The sequence below is a fragment of the Priapulus caudatus genome, unplaced genomic scaffold, assembly GCF_000485595.1.
Source record: "Priapulus caudatus unplaced genomic scaffold, Priapulus_caudatus-5.0.1 Scaffold287, whole genome shotgun sequence".
Taxonomy (NCBI): domain Eukaryota; kingdom Metazoa; phylum Priapulida; class Priapulimorpha; order Priapulimorphida; family Priapulidae; genus Priapulus; species Priapulus caudatus.
This window is the reverse complement of record NW_014577348.1, coordinates 209192-230283: the sequence shown is the minus strand read 5'-3', so window position 1 is coordinate 230283 and position 21092 is coordinate 209192. Positions and strand designations below refer to the sequence as shown.

The window sequence follows — 21092 nt, the reverse complement described above, 5'->3', positions numbered from 1 at the left end:
GAACATTTGTAAAGTAGTAACCAATAGCAGCACGATAATGTGCGTCACATGATTTTTGTGCCAATGATGCGCCGATCACGCTGGACTCTTTACAACACAGCTACTAGCTCTACTAGACGGCGCGACGAGATTGTTCGCTAGCAAATGTTGCGCAATGTGCGCCTCAGCAATTGTCCACCCGCACATTGCCAGACAAAAACATTTGTTCGGGAAATGTTCGGCAATGTGCGCCAGGCTTAAGCGTGTGTGCGGCGGCGTCGTGTTAAGAAGCGATCACGGAGTCGTGTTATTGGAAGCGATGTACGTGTATCGGCTTTTTCGAAACACGCGGCGACGAAACGCACATAATTATCGCAAAACAATGTTTGCGGTTCACACCCTCCCCGCGTCTCGCAATAACTGTGATCGATTCCGCCTGCAACTGCGTTCGCTGCCTGGAATCGACACCTCAGCATCTCGCTCCCGTTCTCCCACCTCCACTTCTTTGACCGTCGAGTTCCCCCCCCCTCCGCCGCTCAGACTGGAGGGTGCCACTCCGCAGCCGTTGGTGCGGAATGTGTATTGAGGATGGCAGGGAGCAATCGACGGCTTCCGGAAATAGAGCGCGTTTTACATAACAAACAACAATAATGATGGCGGCAACAAAATAAGTGCAGCGCCGCGCCGCGTGCTCTCCCGGGTAGAGCAGGAGCTTGCTGCGGAGCTATGCGCTACATGGAATGCGTCTCGCCGTTCGCTGCTGCTGCTGTTTATTCGGCTGGTGAGTCACAGATCTAGCCACAATGCAGGGAATAGAGCACGAGTGAGAGGAAGAGAGAAAACGAGAGCGAGGGTGAAAGTGAGAGATTGGAGGGAGCGAGTGAGACCGAGAGAGAGAGGGGGAGAAAGAAAGAGGGAGAGAAAAGAGAGAGAGAGAGAGCGAGAGAGAGAGAGAGAGAGAGAGAGAGAGGAGAGAAGAGAGAGAGAGAGGGAGAGAGAGAGGAGAGAGAGAGAGAGAGAGAGAGAGGAGAGAGAGAGAGAGAGAGAGAGAGAGAGAGAGAGAGAGAGAGAGGGCGAGAAGAGAGAGAGAGAAGAGATGAGAGAGAGAGAGAGAGCGAGAGAAGAGAGAGGAGAGAGAGAGAGAGAGAGAGAAGAAGAGAGAGAGAGAGAGAGAGAGAGAGAGAGAGAGAGCAGAGAGAGAGAGAAGAGAGAGAGAGAGAGGCGCAGAAGAGAGAGAGAGAGAGAGAGAGAGCAGAGAGAGAGAGAGAGAGAGAGAGAGAGGGAGAAGAGAGAGAGAGAGAGAGAGAGAGAGAGAGAGAGAGAGAGAGAGAGAGAGGAAGAGAGAGAAGGGGGCGCTCATGGTCTTTGTTACTCAAATTCTTTCGCACATGAGAGAGAACGGGGTGATCGCGAGAATGGAGTGATGGCAAAGACGTGGGGAGGCAGAAGGTTGAGGAGAACGAGATGAAGGCAATAAAGGGAGACTGGGGTGGGGCAGACAAACTGAATGTTCAGAGAAGTAAAATACGGTGCATGGAATGCCACAATTCCACCTCCCGCGCCCACCTAGATCTCAGATATATCTATACGCGGATTAAAGATAGTTATTATAACCCTATATACAACCCGGCACATTTAAAAAGTTTTCTTCATATTCACTTGAAATATGTTGATTTTAGTAAATGATTCCACGTCACAGGGTTAGCCAGAGAAAAAATCAGGGAGTCTCACCATCTGAGCGAAGCGAGGATGCTGCGGGTGTGAAGCGCCCTAGGGCGGAAGGTCTTACCTTAAGATGGCGGAAATTTAGTCTGTAATATAATGCCAAAAAGACAGGAATCTGATATGATTAAATTTTAAATTCTTATAAGCACTGTTGTCAGTTATACAAGGTGTATAATATATATAATTGGGTCGCCCTCATGCCGTCTCTATCAAATTTTATCCGTCTCATCCAAGAATAGGCCGTCCAAAGGACGGGTATACAGACGGGTCTCTGGCTAACACACTGTTCCACGTAGATATGCTGCGGCAAGCACTGATCATACAAGACAGAGCCATTGCGCGTGATTGCTAGAAAGCGTAATCCTGCATATAACCCACACGCTATAACGTTGCACAAGCAGGCATCTACTGCTGGGTAAATCTCTCGCAATATTTCGTTGTATAACGTGTTTATATGTATTTACACTTATTACCCGATTGTGAGGGCAGCATGGAATTTCATGGACTGAGAAAAACAATGTGGCCCTTGAACCGGAGAACGAGGATGATATTGAATTTTAGGGCTCTCGAGTATGTTTTTTTATCACATTCCGGGTGTTTTTATTATCTTTTCATTTTGCTGAAGATCTGATGTACCTCCCCCACCCACTCGTTCAAACCGTTCTTTCCCGCACATCGTGGCAGCCATTGTTGGCAAGTTCCCGCACCGCTTCCTATATCAAATGAAGATTTATATTCGGGCAGAATCGATGTGTAAACGTTCGAGATCTGTTGAACGGTCTCCAGTAGGCCCAGGATAATGGCGCCTTTCTAGTCTGGAAAGGGAACGTAGCTTAGCCTGAATTGTCGTTTATTTATTTATGGCCATTTTCGTATCGACCATGCTTCATTACATCTGCGAAGTGGTGGCTGTCAGCTCCATGTACACACACGCGAACGCACGCACGCACGCACGCACGCACGCACGAACATACACAAACACAAACACACACATACACATACATACGCTCACAAAAACAAGTACACGTACGCACGCACGAACATGCACAAACACAAACACACATATATATATACATACGTATACGCTCACGAAAGAACATGTACCCGTACGCACACACGCGCGCAAACATTACATTGGCGCTGCGCCGTCCTCGGTGTGGGGACAACGGCTTAGGAGCGCACTTTCTCTCTCGCAGAAATTCAAACCGGCTTATTTCCAACATAATCCGATCGCTTTACAGAACATTGTGGGAGTTGAGGACGGCTTTTTGTCTTGCTCGGCCTCGCGGGTAGGCTACACCTGATGACGATCTTGTGTGGTGTGTGTGTGTGTGTGTGTGTGTGTGTGTGTGTGTGTGTGTGTGTGTGTGTGTGTGTGTGTGTGTGTGCGCTGGGCGTGTGCCGTGTGCGTGTGCGTGTGCGTTGTGCTGTTGCGTGCGCGTGCGCGTGCGCGTGCGCGTGTGCGTGTGCGACTGTGTGTGTGTGTGTGTGTGTGTGTGTGTGTGTGTGTGCGCGCGTGTGTGTGTGTGTGTATGCGTGCATGCGTGCGTGCGTGTGTGTGTGTGCGCGCGTGTGTGTGTGCGCGCGCGTGTGCGTGTGCGTGTGTGCGCGGATAAAATGAAGCTCGAGAATACGCGGCCGTGAGCTGGTGGATACCGAGTAATTGCGCAACGCTATAGAGTCCATTGCTATAGACATATTTGGTTTCTACATAAAAAAAACTGTAGAACTGAAACTCTACACTCTGGTCCACACTAGTTGTGCACTGGCTCGGTGGGATGGGGCGCACATGCCGATACTCCTGCGTTGGCTAACGGGGTTAGTGCATGATGCTACTGGTATCGCTATTACCTGCATTTTGCGGGCGAGGATGCAGGCTCCAACAGGCTGCAGAAGGAATATTAATATATTAATAGATCTATACTGATGGCGTTCACCGTGGGAACGATATAGGGAGTGATACATGAGCAACAGTGATGTTAACAGGCTGTCGTGGTGGTTGACAATTGGGGGAAGAGCTTTGATATATCACTAACGTGAAAATGTCAGTGGTCTCTACGGCCATGTTAGGAAGACGGCGACAGATAGCTAGCATCAAACATCGTACTCTTCACTAGAAAACGTTTCAGCGTTATAGCCCGTACAGACTACGAATTTGATATGGTATTAAACTAGCGCGCGCCCGGCCCCCGCCAAATATTTCCAGTGTCTGCACGCTATCCCGCTCCAAATACGCGCTGGCCCGCTCCAAGTTGGCCTCGCAAATGAAGCAGGGCCAGACCCGGGATAACTTAGCCCGGAATAAGATAGCCCGCGTGTGTATGTCTGTACGCAACAAGCGGGCGGCCCTACCCGGTGCTAAATCGCAATACGCATGCGCATAGCCTTATTTAGGTCACTTAATTGTACGCTCGTTGTACCTGGCTGTCTGCAGTGTGACGTGCGAGCTGAGCAGAGAACTGATGACTCATTTAATGTAGGATCAAATATGCAGTCTGTACGCTACGATTTGCCCGGGCCTGACGCGCGCTAGTTTAATACCATATCAAATGTTGCAGTCTGTACGGGGTATTAGACACGCAGCGAGAGTTAGCACAACCCAACAGTTCGCGTGGTATTGAAGTTTGTAAATAAATTTCCCGAAAATGAAACCTGGAAAGCAGTAACTTGTATGTTTTGCGAACAATAAAACTGCTTTATAGACGTAGTGCTTTGTTGAAACCAGAGCAACTATTAGCCGCGCACTATAAAAAGCTAAAAAGTGCAATGTTAAAACCAAGAACCTCTTTCATCATTTCCGGCCAGTTGGTAAACCCCGCGACAAAATGATTGTGATCGATTATGATTGTTCCTGGGTGATGGATGGCTAACAATTTTTGCTTGACGCGATGAGGAAATAGCACGTGTTATTATATAGCTCTGATATGTAAGACTAAATATAGTACGGAATTCAGGAACGGGTAACTCCTCCGTTAGCTGTGGGCACATTGCGGGAGATAGCTGTTACGCTGTTCATACAACACAAAATCCCATATAGCATGACATAACTTGTGCAGAGGTGTGGAAAATGTGTTATTATTATTATTTTAACAGACGTGCTTACGTTATAACAGTTATGTGAATTAGAGTAGACACAGATACACACAAACCTGTTATAAACTGGAAGCCAATCTGTGTACATGAAAAACATGTGTACGTTGTGTTTTTGCAGGATGCTCGCGCAAGCTACGATGTTAACAACCATGATAACAACCCCATGCCGAGATACGACGAGAAAAATGAAAATAAGTAAGTTATTGTTGGTTTTTAGCTCACCTTGGTCACAATCGTCAAGATGAGCTATTAATGCCATGGGGCGTTGTCCATCGTACGTCCGTCCGTCTGTCCGTCTGTCCGTCAACATTTGGTTATGGTCAACGATAACTTGAGAACCGTCTGACCCACATGTTTCAAATTGCATACAGTTGTTACTCCTATGGGAGAGATTTGAACGTCCTATTTTGGAGCACGCCAGTTGACCTACTTTCGAGCCACGCCCATTTTTTGGCAAAAATGGAAATGGCCATAAGTCAGTTCAGGTTCAACGGATTTTGCTCATTTTTGGTATGTGAATGAATAAGGACTGTCCCCAAAACATACCACAGGGGGTTTTATATATTTTTAAAATTATGCAAATTATGTAGATTTTGGCAATTTCACTATGCATTTCAGTGTCTGCCTACGGTCAACGATAACTCAAGAACCGTTTGACCCACATGTTTCAAATTGCATGCAGTTGCTACTCCTATGGGACAGATTTGAACGTCCTATTTTGCAGCACGCCAGTTGACCTACTTTCGAGCCACGTCCACTTTTTGGCAAAAATGGAAATGGCCATAAGTCAGTTCAGGTTCAATGGATTTTGCTTATTTTTGGTATGTGAATGAATAAGGACTGGCCCCAAAACGTATCACACGGGTTTTGATATATTTTTTAAATTATGCAAATTATGTAGATTTTGGCAATTTCACTAGATGCATTTCAGTGTCTGCTTACGTTCAACAATAACTCAAGAACCGTTTGACAAACTTATTTCAAATTGCATACAGTTGTTACTCCTATGAGAGAGATTTGCAGGTCCTATTTTGGAGCACGCCAGTCGACCTACTCTCGAGCCACGCCCACTTTTTGGCAAAAATGAAAATGGCCATCTAGTTTCATTCGATTTTGTTAAATTTACCTACTTACCTACCTACCTACCTAATCATACCTACGTGTAATATTGTGTTTTAGATTATTCGTTACAGTAATTTCACTGGAATATTTTATTGCTGTTATTTGCACGATAATCGAAAACCAAAATGGCGATCATTTAGGCGTAGCGCCATCTCTCGCCCAGATTTCAGACTTTCAGATCTGAAACATTTATTTTTGCATTAAAACTAACCCTGAAACAAAAGAGTGAAATTTCTATTAGTATAAAACAGGGAATAAGGACATTTGATCACATTTTGGTCCATCATAAATGAAACACTTACCAAATTTTAAATATCATCTTCCTCTTCTATCACACCCAAGGTGAGCTATATATAGTGTCATTGACACTTTCATTATATGTAATGTCAATTAATTATTTATTTTAAGGCTATCATGTTCTTATAATACAAAACAACGAACCACAATGCTATAGTAATGTTACGTGCGTATAGTTCTGTTTGAACGTCATATTATATCAGTTATAGTTAATTTAACCCCCGCGTAAATGCCGACCGTGTTGAGCCCCCTCCCCCTGTCAGTGCGCTGCCGCTGTTAAATGAACAGCAATTAGTGAAGTCGTCGGAAAAAGAAACAGCGGAGCGCGGACACGATCAATACCCGGCGAGATAAAGGCCCTCGTGTCTCAGCTTTGATTCGGTCGCGCGCGTCGCTGGAGTGGCGAAACTCGCGCGCTGCTAAAGCGCCGGCGAAATACTCATTTTATTTTTACTAGCTGGGCTACCCGGCGATGCCCGGGGTAAATGAGAAAAGAGAATTGAGTCTGCCATGACGGCTGTACTGACCTTATTCTGATTTTATAAATCTGTGCCAAGAATTTTGACTTCTGTTCAGTTCTGCAGCGCTTCTTGGTACACAACATTGTTGGTGTTGCCATCTTGAGAGAGGATGTAGAGGTTGTCTGGGTTACCGACCCTGTAGCAACCCACACACACACCGACACCCCCATGCACCCGCACACACACACACACACACACACACACACACACACACACACACACGCGCACGCACGCACGCACGCACACGCGCACGCGCATGCACTCGATGGATGAGCAGTGAATTAGTAGGAGGGTAGGCCTATATAGCGCGACCGCGCGGACATTTATGAAAATAATAAATAATTGTAATTGTAATTTGAGATTTTTGTAGTTTTTGTATTTTTGTGATTTTGTTTGGGCCTAAAATGGTCGTCGCGTCATGCTGATTAAGAATATATATATGGTGTTGGGGGTGACCTCTTACGGGAGGAGGGTTTATGTAATTGCCTAAATTGTTTTTGGCCTGAAATGGTCGTCGCGTCATGCTGATTGAGTGCTAACGACAATCACTGAGTGCATGCGGGAAAAATAAGCGGCAAGTTGAGCATTTATACCTTTCAGCAGTAGTCGTGTACGACGCTTTTGTCTCTTCTTCGAAGCTTATAATTGTTTTAATAGTTCGACAATAGAGCTACAAAAATAGCGGTCAAAATGCAAACAACATGCAAGTGAATGGCCGCAGTGAATTAGTAGGAGGGTATATAGCGCTACCGCGCAGACATTTATGAAAATAAAAAATAATTTTAATTTTAATTTGAGATTTTTGTAGTTTTTTTATTTTTTATATTTTTTTGGTCGTCGCGTCGCCGTCGAGTCATGCTGATTCAGAATATATATGGTGTTTGGGGTGACCTCTTACGGGGGGGGGAGACAGACAGACAGACCGAAAAACAGACTCGCCCTTTATGTAAGAGATACTGAGGGAAGAGGCGCGCGCGTGAGGCATCATGGGATCGCGAGGCATTACGCGGGCGGCGTCTATTTTTTCCGTACCGCAAATGCGCAAAGGGTTCCTCTGATTGGCTGCTTTGATTTGCTCTGACGCGATAAACCTTCAAAACAAGAGATCAAACGCCCATTTGTAAATATGTGTTTTAGTTCATCATCAGGCGATTTACGTGCCTGCGTGTGTGTGCATGTGTGCGTCACTGTGCGTGTGCGCGCGTGCGCGTGTGCGCGTGTGCGTAAGTATGTACGTGCGTGTGTTCATTTATTTAAAACCCTGTAATTTAGTGAAATAGTTGCGATACTGTACGCCTTATATATAATCCTCTTTGGCGGCGTTACCTAAAATGAAGTTGTGGTTCATTAGCCACCGCGGGAAATCCGTCAACAGAATATTGCCAATCTAGTCGGTAATACGCTAGTTGTGCTCATCGTACACGCAGCTTGCTAAGCCCGTTACAGTAGACAGGCGGTCAGTCAGCTGCTATCAGTCTGGTCTGTTCACACGGGGTTTTCCTGGCCCTCCTATTTCTCTCCTGCTCCCGTTCTCTCGTTGGTCTCATTCGCTCTTCCAATATCTCTCTCTCGCGCGCGCTCTCTCTCTTTCTCTCGCACTCACTCTCCAATTCTTGCTCACTCACTCAGCCTCTCTGTCCGTCTCTGTCTCTCGCTGTCTCTTTCTCTCTCTTTCTCTCTTGCTCACTCGCACTACGGTGCATGAGCGCTCTCTCTCTCTCTCTCTCTTTCTCTCTCTCTCTCTCTCTCTCTCTCTCTCTCTCTCTCTCTCTCTCTCTCTCTCTCTCTCTCTCTCGTCGCTCATTCCCAGATAGGTATATTTTGCTAAATATCATGAGATTGGCAAGGTAGAGCCCCCCTAAGTTATGACGGCAAGCACCACGAATTGCTTTTTATGACCAATATATGTCGGGCACAATGTGCACGCACGCATGCACACCGACACACGCATATACGCGCACGGAGGACACGACGGTCCGCGCAGGCAATGTTTTGTGTTTTAATGTGCCGTCGGATCGCTTGGGTCGTTCAAACTGTAAAGTTACTGGAATGTTCACGAATCGCTGGCTAGCGAGAGATGAAACTGTGTTTCGCGCAGTGCGTCACTAGGGACGTCTGCTTGTCAGCGGATATGGGAAAGGGTAATGAAGCACTAGGAACCAGCTGTCTAGATCACTCGACCAGCTGCTCCGAAAATACACCGGCCGCGTTGTTAAGTGTTTATGGTGGGAAACGCGACTGGGGAGACAGTTAGTGGATATATTATATTCTATCGCAGTACTATTTTCTCACACGTGTAAGTACTATGCAATGTAACAGAAAGCACGTGGAATGCCGACACTTGTGCTCGTAAGCACGCATACAGACGGGCGCACACGTACACGCGCGCACGCACACACACACAAACGCGCACGCACGCACGCACGCGCGCGCGCACACACACACACACATAAATACTGTATACACACGCAAGCACGCACGCAAGCACTCATGCGCGCACAGACAGCGACTGTATTTGCGGTGTTACCCGATGCTGTCAGGGAATGGCTATCGACTTTTTTTTTATCCAGGAAGCCCAGCTTCCAATGCAATTCGTTTTTTATGGTCCAAAAAAGTCTACAAATATTCGGGAGGTGGGCGATGCACACCAGTGTGAATTGTGGACTGAAAGTTGAAACCTGATTTACGCGCCCACACGCACGCACACACACGTAGGCCAGTGTCATTCATTTGGTTTGGGAGCTACACATTGGCACGCGCCCTCTTACTGTTGCATTGTCGCTGTTGTTGAAGATGTTAAGGAGCGTCATCCTGATCATGATCATGATCTTGTTGATAATCGTGATCATCTTGGTGATCATGATCTTCATGTTCTTTATCAGATCTCCCACCTGCCTCCCCAACGATGCACGGACGGCGTGGTTCTAATTATTGCAATTAATTATATTAATTACGATTCTAACATAACAGCATCTTAAAAAGCGGACGGATTCTTTATCCAGAAATGTAAAGAGATTTTGTATTTTTCGCTCACTCCGTATTCTACATGCATGGGTGGTCGCGTCGCCGAGTGCATGTCGCGTACTAACGTAATCTAACCACCGAGTCGTTAGTAAATGCGCATGTGTGGAGATTTGAGAAGCACGTGCTTTAAGGTGTTGCTATACAGTAGACGCCGTCCATAGGCTGCAGGCCTGAATAAGCATCGAACAGATATTAATTAAAAATACTCACACTGTTACTGCACTTACAAAACATACACTTTATTCATGTTAAATAACTACAGATTCATGCTCTATGCTCCTGATGGGACAGTTACGGTTGTAGCATCGATATCGCAGGGCGGCATCTGGCGATAGCAGTACCAAGAGCTAATAATACCTGTAGTAACCTAAATCTAGTAATCTAGTAACCTAATATCTGTAGTAGTAACACTAGAAACACCAGCGCCTTCATTACAGCTTGAGGTTAAAGCATGATTGCGCGCACCGGTATCGGACTCCTACCTGCTGCTGCCCACCGTGTTACGTTACACGCGCGTACGCGTGCGTGCGTGCGTAAATAATTGAAATTGCCATGACGTGATACGGTGCGCTAGTCGTGTATTGGCATTCCTCATCTGCCACTGTTTCGTTTGAAATTAGCCGAGGCACGAAACATTAGCCTCGTTCACACGAGACCTCGTATTTGTCTCAGATACGGTATTTCGCAAATCCGGTATTTCAGAAATACGAAGTCTCGTGTGAACGAGCCTATTGCAAGGGATTAGAGGGCTTGCGTGCGCTTGATAGTATTTTCGAGTGGAGTTGCGCATGTCACGTCGTAATCGCCTTCGGGTGTAGTCTGCTAGTGGGTCAATGGTGTAGTATATTATAATATAGCGCTGCGCCATCAAATACATACAACTTCCGCACGACATTCCTATCTCGTTTTCCCTTATATAAAATTCGAGTATAGCTGCTAGCGATGCCGTAATTCATTTACCGCCGCTATAGAATCATGTGGAAGCAGTGCACTCAGACGAAGCCCATCCGGCTTGGTGTATAGAGTTGTATGAGGGAACCGCTATAGTTTCACTTGACCAACTTTCATGGTACTGCTCTTCAGCTTCACCGCATTTAGATCATGCAGTCTAATGACAACGTCCCTATTAGAGAAGCCAGCGCAAAACTATGCCGCCACGATTTAATGCCTGATTTGGCAGTCACGCAACACGTGACCACAGAGCGTCAGCTATGATTCGTAGTTAAGCTTTTCATGTCTGCCGCTTGGCTATCTTGCTGGTTTCTAATGCCTCGATACTGCGAAGCTGTTGGTATCATCATGGCATGAGGAGTGCATCTAGTGAAGTATAAAACACTATTTACATGCAGGCAATCAGAAATCTGCCGACTGGAATGAAACGAGCATGTTCTTAGCAAATATATCTATATCAGGGAGATTTTCCATTATGCTATCATGTATAGTACTTCTATAAATTACACGCAGATGTCACACAGGGATTGTCATCCGAGACTGCTTGGGCGTACGTACGGTCCGCGTAGGTATAGAATTAATTCATGCAGCACTAGGTGGATTCCACCACGGAATATACAAACTATAGTTCTTGAGTATTGATCAGAGGGATTGCAGAGCAATTCCATTAACATATCACAGGCGTTTATGTACGTAATCGTACTGATGTTTGGCGCCAGTGCTATGTGAGCTGTGTCCGTGACAACTAAACGTGACAACAAGACGTATAGTATAGTACAATAAAGTATAGTACTTTACTATAGTATTATAGATAGTATAGTATAGTACTAGTATAGTATAGTACTAGTATAGTATAGTACTATAGTACTTTACTATAGTATTATATACGTAAAGTATAGTGCAATAAAGCATAGTATAGTACAATAAAAGGTCGGGCACTGCCGCGCGTGTGCAGTTAGATGCACTATAGTAGTGGTATAGCAGCAGCAATAACAACAACAACGACGACGATAACAACAACAACAACAACAACAACGACCACAACAACAACCACAACAACAACAACCACAACAACAACAACAACCACAACAATAACAGCAGTAGTAGCAAAGACTATGACGACGACGACGACGACGACGACGACGACAACGACGACGACGACTACGGCGACGACGACGACGACGACGACGACGACGACGACGGCGACGACAACAACAATAACAACAATAACAATAACAAAATCTCTATCATTGTTATGATTTAGTGTTATTGGTCTGTGCAATGAGTTTGCGTATTTATGTGCAAGGAACAATCGAACAAAAAAATAGTATAAGGTCATAGAAAGGTTTATGTATTTTGCTCTGGCACGCGTGTAAATTACACATTATGGATTTTCCTCAAACCTGAACGTTTCGGCATCGTAATGTTACTGTCACCTCGTCAGCTGCCACGTACAATGTTACTGCAATCAGTGTCAAATGCACTCGCGTCACCGTCCACAGTTATGAATCCACGATCTATGCACTTCATTTGACTGTATGCTGACTCATTGTTAAGGATACTCTCAAGGTTTTAGGAAAATTGTTACCGATTTTTCATTTTCAACTTTATTCGATGGCTAACACTATGTGCCACCTGTGTACATGCTCATTTCTCCATATAACGGTACATGTGAACTGTCAGAGCGTTTTGCTTGCCCGCGTACATGTGTAGTGAGCCGCGGCTGACGTCAGAAAAACGCTGATTTCTCCGTTCTAATTTCTGTCTTAGTAGTCGATGTATAAATGGATATTTCTCTGTGATTACAAATCGGAATAATTTAATTTTACACTCGTTTTAATGGTAAAATATTGCTGTAAAAAACTGCGTCAGGGATTGTTATTAAGTGCCGTATTTTATTTATTATGTCTCTTTATTCGCAAAAATTTGCGACTTGAATTTTAGGCATTTTTTTAGATTTTTCTCGGTAAATATGAAACTTAAAGAAAAATCTTGGTGCACTATTTTGGTACATATTGTGCTTAACATGTGGCGAAAATTTTGTATCCTCACTCTTTCTGGTAATTGAGAAATATCCAAAATAGCATTTTTACATAAAAATTCCAAATTTTTGTGGTAACATAATTAGGTGCTGGAAATTTCATGAAATTTTTTGCCTTGAGCATAGATATATTTCTCCTCTATAAATAAAACAAGTGATTGATTCGATTCATTCGTCAATAAACGTTTAATCTTTATTAGAGCAATACCCGTGCAAAAGGTTGAGAGTATCCTTAAATCCTGCACAAAGGCTTGTTTTATTATCGTACACGTCTTTACTTGGTGAGAATTTCCGATAAATTCAATATTTGCTTCTGGCGTGTTTGCACACAAGCCTCGCCACACGCACATGCATACACACATGCTCACGCACGCACGCACGCACGCACGCACGCACGCACGCACACACGCACACACACACACACCCACGTGCACACACACACACAGAGACACACACGCACGCACGCTCACACACACGCGCTCGCGCGCCTGTTATGAATGGTTCACATCTTAAATCCCTTACGTCAAACATCGTGCGGCGGTGCAAGCCCGACGTCTTATTAATAAAAGCCTGTTCGGAAAACCCATTTTCGAGAGCACGCAGGGGTTTGTAGTGCGCGTACAGCACGCAGCTAGCGCTTCCGCGGCATGTTAGCTTAATTTAATGCCCCGCCCACACTTAACTCAAGCTTCATGATCATTAAAGATACATCTCGGGTCATTCGTGTAGCGTCACGAACCTGCTATATCGCGAGATCATCATAGGCTAACGGTCGTAGTTATTAATCCAACAGTTAGAAGCTGGTAGGTAGTCACTGACTTATCTACACCCGTTGGCATGATTTTTCTACGGTTCGAGTCCCTAAACTCCGGGTAAACCACGAGGGTAAAAGCGCCTGCTCGTCGCCTAAGGCGGCCGCCACATTCCAGCTCACACCATCGCATCACTTTTTTCGCCACTCTACTGATTGATCATGCTCTGTGCGGGTTAAACGACGCGGCGCACCAGTCTATAGTGACGCTAGCAATTTGAAGCGCGTGTCTCAACGGCGCGCGATGGACGAAATTATGAAATGAAAAATTCAATGTGACATCTGACAGACTCCCACTACAGTCTAGGACTCTAGCGTGCTCAGACGGAACACACAAAATAATTGACAATTTTTTGCGTGTAGGTCGTTTATGTGGAGAAGCACGGCCGCGTACACTAGAGGATGCTGTAGTGGCGCGAAGGTGGATGCGTATGGGAGGAGGACATTACGTTTATCGTCTGTACTACTATAGTAGTATAGTACCGCCGCATATACTGAGCTGGCGTTGGCACGGTGTACTGCTCATTACGAGTAGCGTGTCACTACAGCGTGTACTACATACACAGCAGCTATTACACACTTACAGCATCAGCGTTGACGCGACTACATCTCTCTTTTTGCTGATGTCGACGAAAGATCATCGACGAGAGAAGTCGCGCGTGTTTAGCAACTTTCATATCTGTATCCATCCGTCCATCCGGCCTGCATTTGCCGCCGTTGCCGCCGCCGTTGCCGCCGCCGTTGCCGCCGCCGTTGCTGTTTCTGCCCGTGTTAACTCTCGCGACGACGCGGTGCGGGAAGATCGATCTGGAAGCAGGCTTCCCTTTTTTCCAGGGAAGCTGATATCAGATGCACTTTAGTTCTGGCAGTTTCGTCATCTTAATCACACCGGCTACATGGGGCAATTAATAAAGCAAACTCATGCGCCGCAGTAGGAGGGGTTCGCAGCCGCGCACTTCATTCACACGTACACACACCTGCTGTGTTTATTGATGCCGTAACTAATGACCAGACTGTAAACCTATATTATGTACTTCTAATGTATATATTGCACGTCCATATCCGCAGCGAAAATCGCGGCGAAAATATTCGCACCCGCATGCGATAATTGAGCGGACACACCATGCGAATTTATTCGCACGTCCGCAGCGTACTTACCACACGCGATCTACTGGCGCCACACGGCTCCACCATGGCTCCAACAGTCATTACGTGATTACAAGAGTAGATAATAACATATATATATAAATGTGTTATATTATCTACTCTTGGTGATTAGCATACTGATCAATGATTCGCTGCATTATAACAATCGGCCGCACCAACAATGGGACACCCAATGCGAATTTATTCGCACGTCCGCAGCGAAAATATCAAACATGTTTGATCGCTGCGAATTTCGGTGCGGATGAAATTCGCCTGCGCGTGCATGAGCGGACACACCATGCGAATTTCGCTGCGATTTTACAATTGCTGCGGACGTGCGAATAAATTCGCATGGTGTGTCCCCCGCTTTAGCGCAGATCATGGCATGGGACATGGGCCTCATATCATGCGCATTGTCGTATTGGTTGTGTAGTAGTTAAAGTGATTACGTCACCGTAAAAGTAAAAAAAAATTATGTCGACTTTTTCACAAAATGTAAGTTAGAAGGGTTTAATGGAAGGCAGGAGAGAAGCGTTTAATGGAAGGCTGGAGAGAAGGGTTTAGTGGAAGGCTGGAAAGAAGCGTTTAATGGATTATGGAGGGCTAGAGAGAAGCGTTTAATGGAAGGCCGGAGGGAAGCGTTTAACGGAAGGCTGGTGCATGCCATGGCGCGTGCATATACCTGCATATAAGTGCGTGTGTTACGTATGATTATGTTCGTGCGTGCATCCAAAGTCATCAACTCCTTCTACGCAGTGGCTTCTTAGATGTAACAAACATGCTTTTACAGCGCGTGCAGCCCCATATACTGTACACACACACACACACGCCCACACGCGCGCCCGCACGCACGCTCGCACGCCCACACGCACGCACACACGCACGCGCGCCCACCCGCGCGCCCGCACGCACGCACGCCCACATGCACGCACGCACGCGTGCACAATGACGACGCACTCATGTATTCTCTCAGCGTCGCGCGGGACTTTTGTTGTTCGTCTTAGTTGGTCGATTGCGTGGCGTCTGTGCAATTTGCTGCTCTTTCACCTCGGCTAGTCCTCCGCAGCGATGCGAACTGACATGTGTTCAGTCAGCATTCATGCCCGAGTTGGAAGTCGGAGATGTTTAGCTTCAGCTACTGGCAGCTGGCGTAAAGAGAGAAGGAAAGCGTGAGCGCGTAATAAAAACTAGTAGTCTACTTTCATCACACTCAACGTAACAGCGTCGAGGTGCACACATTGAAAGTGACTAATATTGTTAATGGCGTGATGATATATATATATATATATATATATATATGCTGGTCATTACCGCCAATAAAACGTTTCAAATCTCGCCAGAAAGAGCTATGATTTATTCTTCCATGTATGTGTGTGAGTTCATCTTATTGTTATCTTGCCATTTTGTATATCTGTTACTATTCACGAGCGTATCTTCGAAACGCACATGTTTTCGTTATTTAACCATTTTATGTATTCGTAATGTTATTTCATTAAAGGCTGGGGCACAATGCGCATCCAAACGCTAATTTCTCCAGTACTAGACTAGCAAATACTTCGTGTCATGCATAATCATACTACCTTATGGCAAAATAAACTCTAGTTCCTCCCATTTCACTGCGCGTTGTCTTATAAAAGGTATTTTGAAAATACCTCCAATGTTGTTGAAATTCTCCGATGTGTTGACAGGTTTCCCATCTCCAGCAACCGTGCAGCGGTGCCGCGGTACAGCGGTACGGGCGTGGCAAAGATAAAAACATGTGACGTCACGTCACCACTTCGAGGCTATTTTGTTTGGAAACAGTCGGCGTTTTGCGCCAGATGCCAGTTTTCTCACCTCTTTCTTGTGGGTTTTAAGACAACGCGCAGTGAAATGGAAGGAACTAGAGTTTATTTTGTCATAAGGTAGTGTGATTATGCATGACACGAAGTATTTGCTAGTCTAGTACTGGAGAAATTAGCGTTTGGATGCGCATTCTGAGCCTTTAACCGTATAGTGTCGGCTTGGGCTGTAAGTGGACGACAGGGCGCGAAGTTTACTACTAGCCGCTTAATGGATATCGGCGCGAAGAAATTCGTGTCTGTATATGTATGCGAACGAGTCTGTATATGAGATGCGGCGAAGCACGCGCGCGCAGAGACTGCGCGGGGCTGCGATAGCCGAGTGCACGCGCGCGCGTGTTTGGCTTTCGCGAAACGATCGCTGGCGATTTCTCAAATCTCATATGAATCACTATATCATGGAAATGAGGATGACGAGCCATCGACGCAAGACTTACGCAGAGTGCGCGTCTGCGAAAATACGTCGGACCGTTATTTTTCTTCTTCTCGAGGGGATGGGCGCAGGCAGATTAGATACGATATGCGAATGAAGCACAATAGCAGCCGTGGAAATCACAGGCACTTGAAGCGTTTCAATAAAATATAATGCTAACTAAATACGAAATCTATTTACTTAGTACAAAATTCTTAATGTTTCTATACTATAGGCCTACTCTCTTCTCGCGGCGCGACTGTTGCACGCTTGCACTAATATAGAGAGTGCTATAGAGACTCTCTATATTAGTGCAAGCGTGCAACAGTCGCGCCGCGAGAGCAATGGCAGCCGGTAATTTTCAATGGTTGGAAACTATCGGCGGTGTAGCCGTAGGTGAAAGAGAGTAGGCCTGGCTATAGTATATAGAAACATTAAGAATTTTGTACTAAGTAAATAGATTTCGTATTTAGTTAGCATTATATTTTATTGAAACGCTTCAAGTGCCTGTGGTGGAAATCAGTAGTGAACACACGCTGGTGGATTAGCGTTGCGTTTGGGCGAAGTTTTCTATACGTTTACCTTGCAGCCGGTGGCGGCAAGGTGTTATCGTAATCGGTTGATTAATCGCGGAAGAATGACCTTGAATTGCATTATCTCGCCAGAAAATACATCGGCGTTCAGCGTTGTTAATAAAAATAAATTCATATAGAAAATAATTATTTTACTAATTTAATTAAATTTAATTAATTAATTAAATAACATGAAAAATAACAAAGATAAAAAATATAAATGTACTATGTATGTAATCGGTGGCTGTGATGTCACTTGCTGTGAAATTTGGAGTGAATCTGTGGGTGATTGTATATTTTTCATTAATAGCCATATTTATTCGTGTCTGACTCATGATCACTTAATTTCTGATAAAAGTGTGACAGAACGAACACTGACTAAGTGGTGTGAAACAATTGCGACAGAATACTAACACCGTTGACAAAACGGTGACAAAGCTGTGACGTGAGTATTAGCAGTGACACAAGAAAGTGGCGACTGACTCAAAACAAAACTGAACAAGAGATTCACATCGCCGTGGCAATGCAGTGAGAAATCAGTGGCGGAACACTGACAGACCTGACCCAAATGTTTGACCGTGCTGTGACAGCGCACTGAGGAAGTAGCGTGTCACGAATACCCGAGATGCGCTCCCTCGACTATATCATTTAACAATCATATGCTGATATTATTTGACCGCATAATTATGCACGAAGGGTCGTTGTCGTATCAGGTACTACATATATGTACCCGAGGTAGTTTTAGGTTGTTTAGTATTATGTTTATATTTTTATATGAGGTATGTTTAGGGTTAGGGTTAGGGTTATGGTACACTTCTGTATAGCTCTAATACTATAGCCTGCGGCAGCTATCCGCGGGCTATATTACTAGAGCTAACTTCTGTAGTACAAGTCTGGTACACTTTGTGTATACATATATGTACCTCGGGTACTTATATGTAGTACCTGATACGACAACGACCCCTTCAGCCATAATTATGGCGCTGTTCGCAATGAATTAAAGTCGATGAACTCGAGACAGCAGCGATTGCATCACGCGGGTACTGAACGTTCGTTGCATTGCTTTCAGACATGGAACGCGGTGCGCAGGCGAGGTGGCAGCTGCAGCCAACAACAGCGTGTGTATCGTCGGAGTTGCCTACGACGCCTTCATTGGAGGTAAGCGCCATCTTACATCGGCCACGGAGCGCGCATGCCACACGATAGTGTCTGTAAGGCGTTATAAGCCTGGGACACACCATGCGAATTTATTCGCACGTCCATATCCGCAGCGAAAATCGCGGCGAAAATATTCGCACCCGCATGCGATAATTGAGCGGACACACCATGCGAATTTATTCGCACGTCCATATCCGCAGCGAAAATCGCGGCGAAAATATTCGCACCCGCATGCGATAATTGAGCGGACACACCATGCGAATTTATTCGCACGTCCATATCCGCAGCGAAAATCGCGGCGAAAATATTCGCACCCGCATGCGATAATTGAGCGGACACACCATGCGAATTTATTCGCACGTCCATATCCGCAGCGAAAATCGCGGCGAAAATATTCGCACCCGCATGCGATAATTGAGCGGACACACCATGCGAATTTATTCGCACGGAACAGATAACAGAGCTACAGTCTGTGTGTGTCTATGTGTGTGTGCGTGTGTGCGTGTGTGTGTGCGTACGTGTGTGTGTGGCGTGTGTTGTGTGTGTGTGCGCGCGGGCGCTGTGCGTGCGTGCGTGTGGCGTGCGTGTGCGTGTGTGTGTGTGCGCGCGTGCGTGTGCGTGTGCGGGTGCATGTACGTGTGCATGTGTGTGTGCGTGCGTGCGTGCGTGCATGCATGCGGGCGTGCGTGCGTACGTGTGTGTCGTTCGTGTGCGTGCGTGCGTGCGTGCGTGCGTGCGTGCGTGCGTGCGCTGCAGTCGCCGGGGGCGGCTCCGGGCGGCCTGTGTGTATGTGTGGTAGTGTGTGGGATGTGCGTGTGCGTCTGCTGTGGCGCAGCCGCGCGGCGCGCGCGTGGTGTGTGTGCTTGTGTGGTGTCGGTAGGTGCGTGTTGTGTGCGTGCAATGTGTGTGTGTGTGCGCGCGCGTGTGGCTGTGTGGGGTGCGCTGAGCGTGAACGGTGAGCGCGTGTGCGTGACGTGCCGTGCGTGCGTGGCGATGCGTGTGAGCGCGTGTGTGTTGGTGCGTTGCGTGTGTACGTGTGTGCGTGCGCGTGCCAGCGCGCGCGCTTGTGTGCTGTGTGTCTGCTGTGTGTGGTGTGTGTGTGTTGTGTGTGTGTGTGTGTGTGTGTGTGTGTGTGTGTGTGTGTGTGTGTGTGTGTGTGTGTGTGCGTGTTGTGTGCATGCGAGCGCGTGTGGTGTGTGCGTGTGCGTGTGGCGCACGTGTGAACTCGTAAATATAGCACGCGTCTCGAAAAGTAATTTTATATTATTGATAGTGGCTCCTACTGCTGTCACTGCCGATGACGACGACGACGATGATGATGATGATGACGATGATGAATATCATGATGGTGGTTGATATTACGAATACACACGACGAAATGTCAGTTTTAGTACGTGTCTATACTTCTATACTTTATAGACTGTTCTCAGTTTACATAACATGCAATACATGCAACATACAACACATACAATGTGTGTGTGCGTGTGTGCGTGCGTGCGTGCGTGTGTGTGTGTGTGTGTGTGGTTGTTGTGGTGTGTGTGTGTGTGTGTGTGTTGTGGCGTGTGTGCGTGTGTGTATGTGCGCGCGTTACAATAAATTATATAATAAAAATATATTTCTTGGTAAATAATCTAAAGTTGTAATCAGTAATGTTTTGTTAGCTCTATATAATTAAACTATGTATAAGGTGAGCACATCAATCACAGAACATCAATATTTAGTCTGTAGAAATCTAAGTGGGTGCGGTCTGCAGTCGACAGGCCACGTCTTTGGGTCTGATTTACTACAGTTTAAAATGTGCTGTATCAGCAAATCACATGCAAATAGCAGCATCTCTAGGACGTCAGCCATAACAGAAGACTGATATATCCGCATCACGTAGCATTAATTACCAAGTAAAATATGCCGATGTCAATATTAGACAATATTAATGGCCTCTCATGGAAACATCGGTACACGCACGCAATGTCTACAGCGCTGGAGGGTGTAGTACAAGCACCAGAAGTGTGGCGCTGGCGGGTGTATTTACGCTGGCATGTTTTAGTTTCACGTTTTAGTTGCTATATGCCTATGAAAACTTTAGCAACACACTTTAGGCAAACTGCATCGCCGAGAGACATTTGACAGTTTAAATTGACTACGTGACGAAATTTTTCTATGGTGTATATTTCTAAAATTGTTGTTGCAATTTTTTTACATGAAAAGTAAGCTTACTAACGCGCGACTAATGTATCTCAAATATTCTTACCTGATAAGATTGTTTCTCAACTAGTTAAAAAATCCAAAAATACCTGGCGAATCTGATATTTATTGATCATGACATTTAAATGCTTGCTAGGGGTATGTATGAGTTCACGATTGCTTGCCTTCACTTCGCAGCGGAATAGCCAAAATAAGGA

At 45.8% G+C, this 21092-nt stretch overlaps 1 protein-coding gene across 1 annotated transcript in view; it reads left to right on the top strand.

Moving 5' to 3' along the window:
• The window catches only part of LOC106808568 (furin-like), a 98097-nt gene that overhangs the window by 53598 nt on the left and 23407 nt on the right, over positions 1 to 21092 (top strand). The window contains exons 6-7 of the mRNA XM_014811330.1: positions 4916 to 4992; positions 18605 to 18693. Of these exons, the coding sequence (XP_014666816.1) occupies positions 4916 to 4992; positions 18605 to 18693 (166 nt within the window). The remainder of the gene's footprint in view (positions 1 to 4915; positions 4993 to 18604; positions 18694 to 21092) is intronic.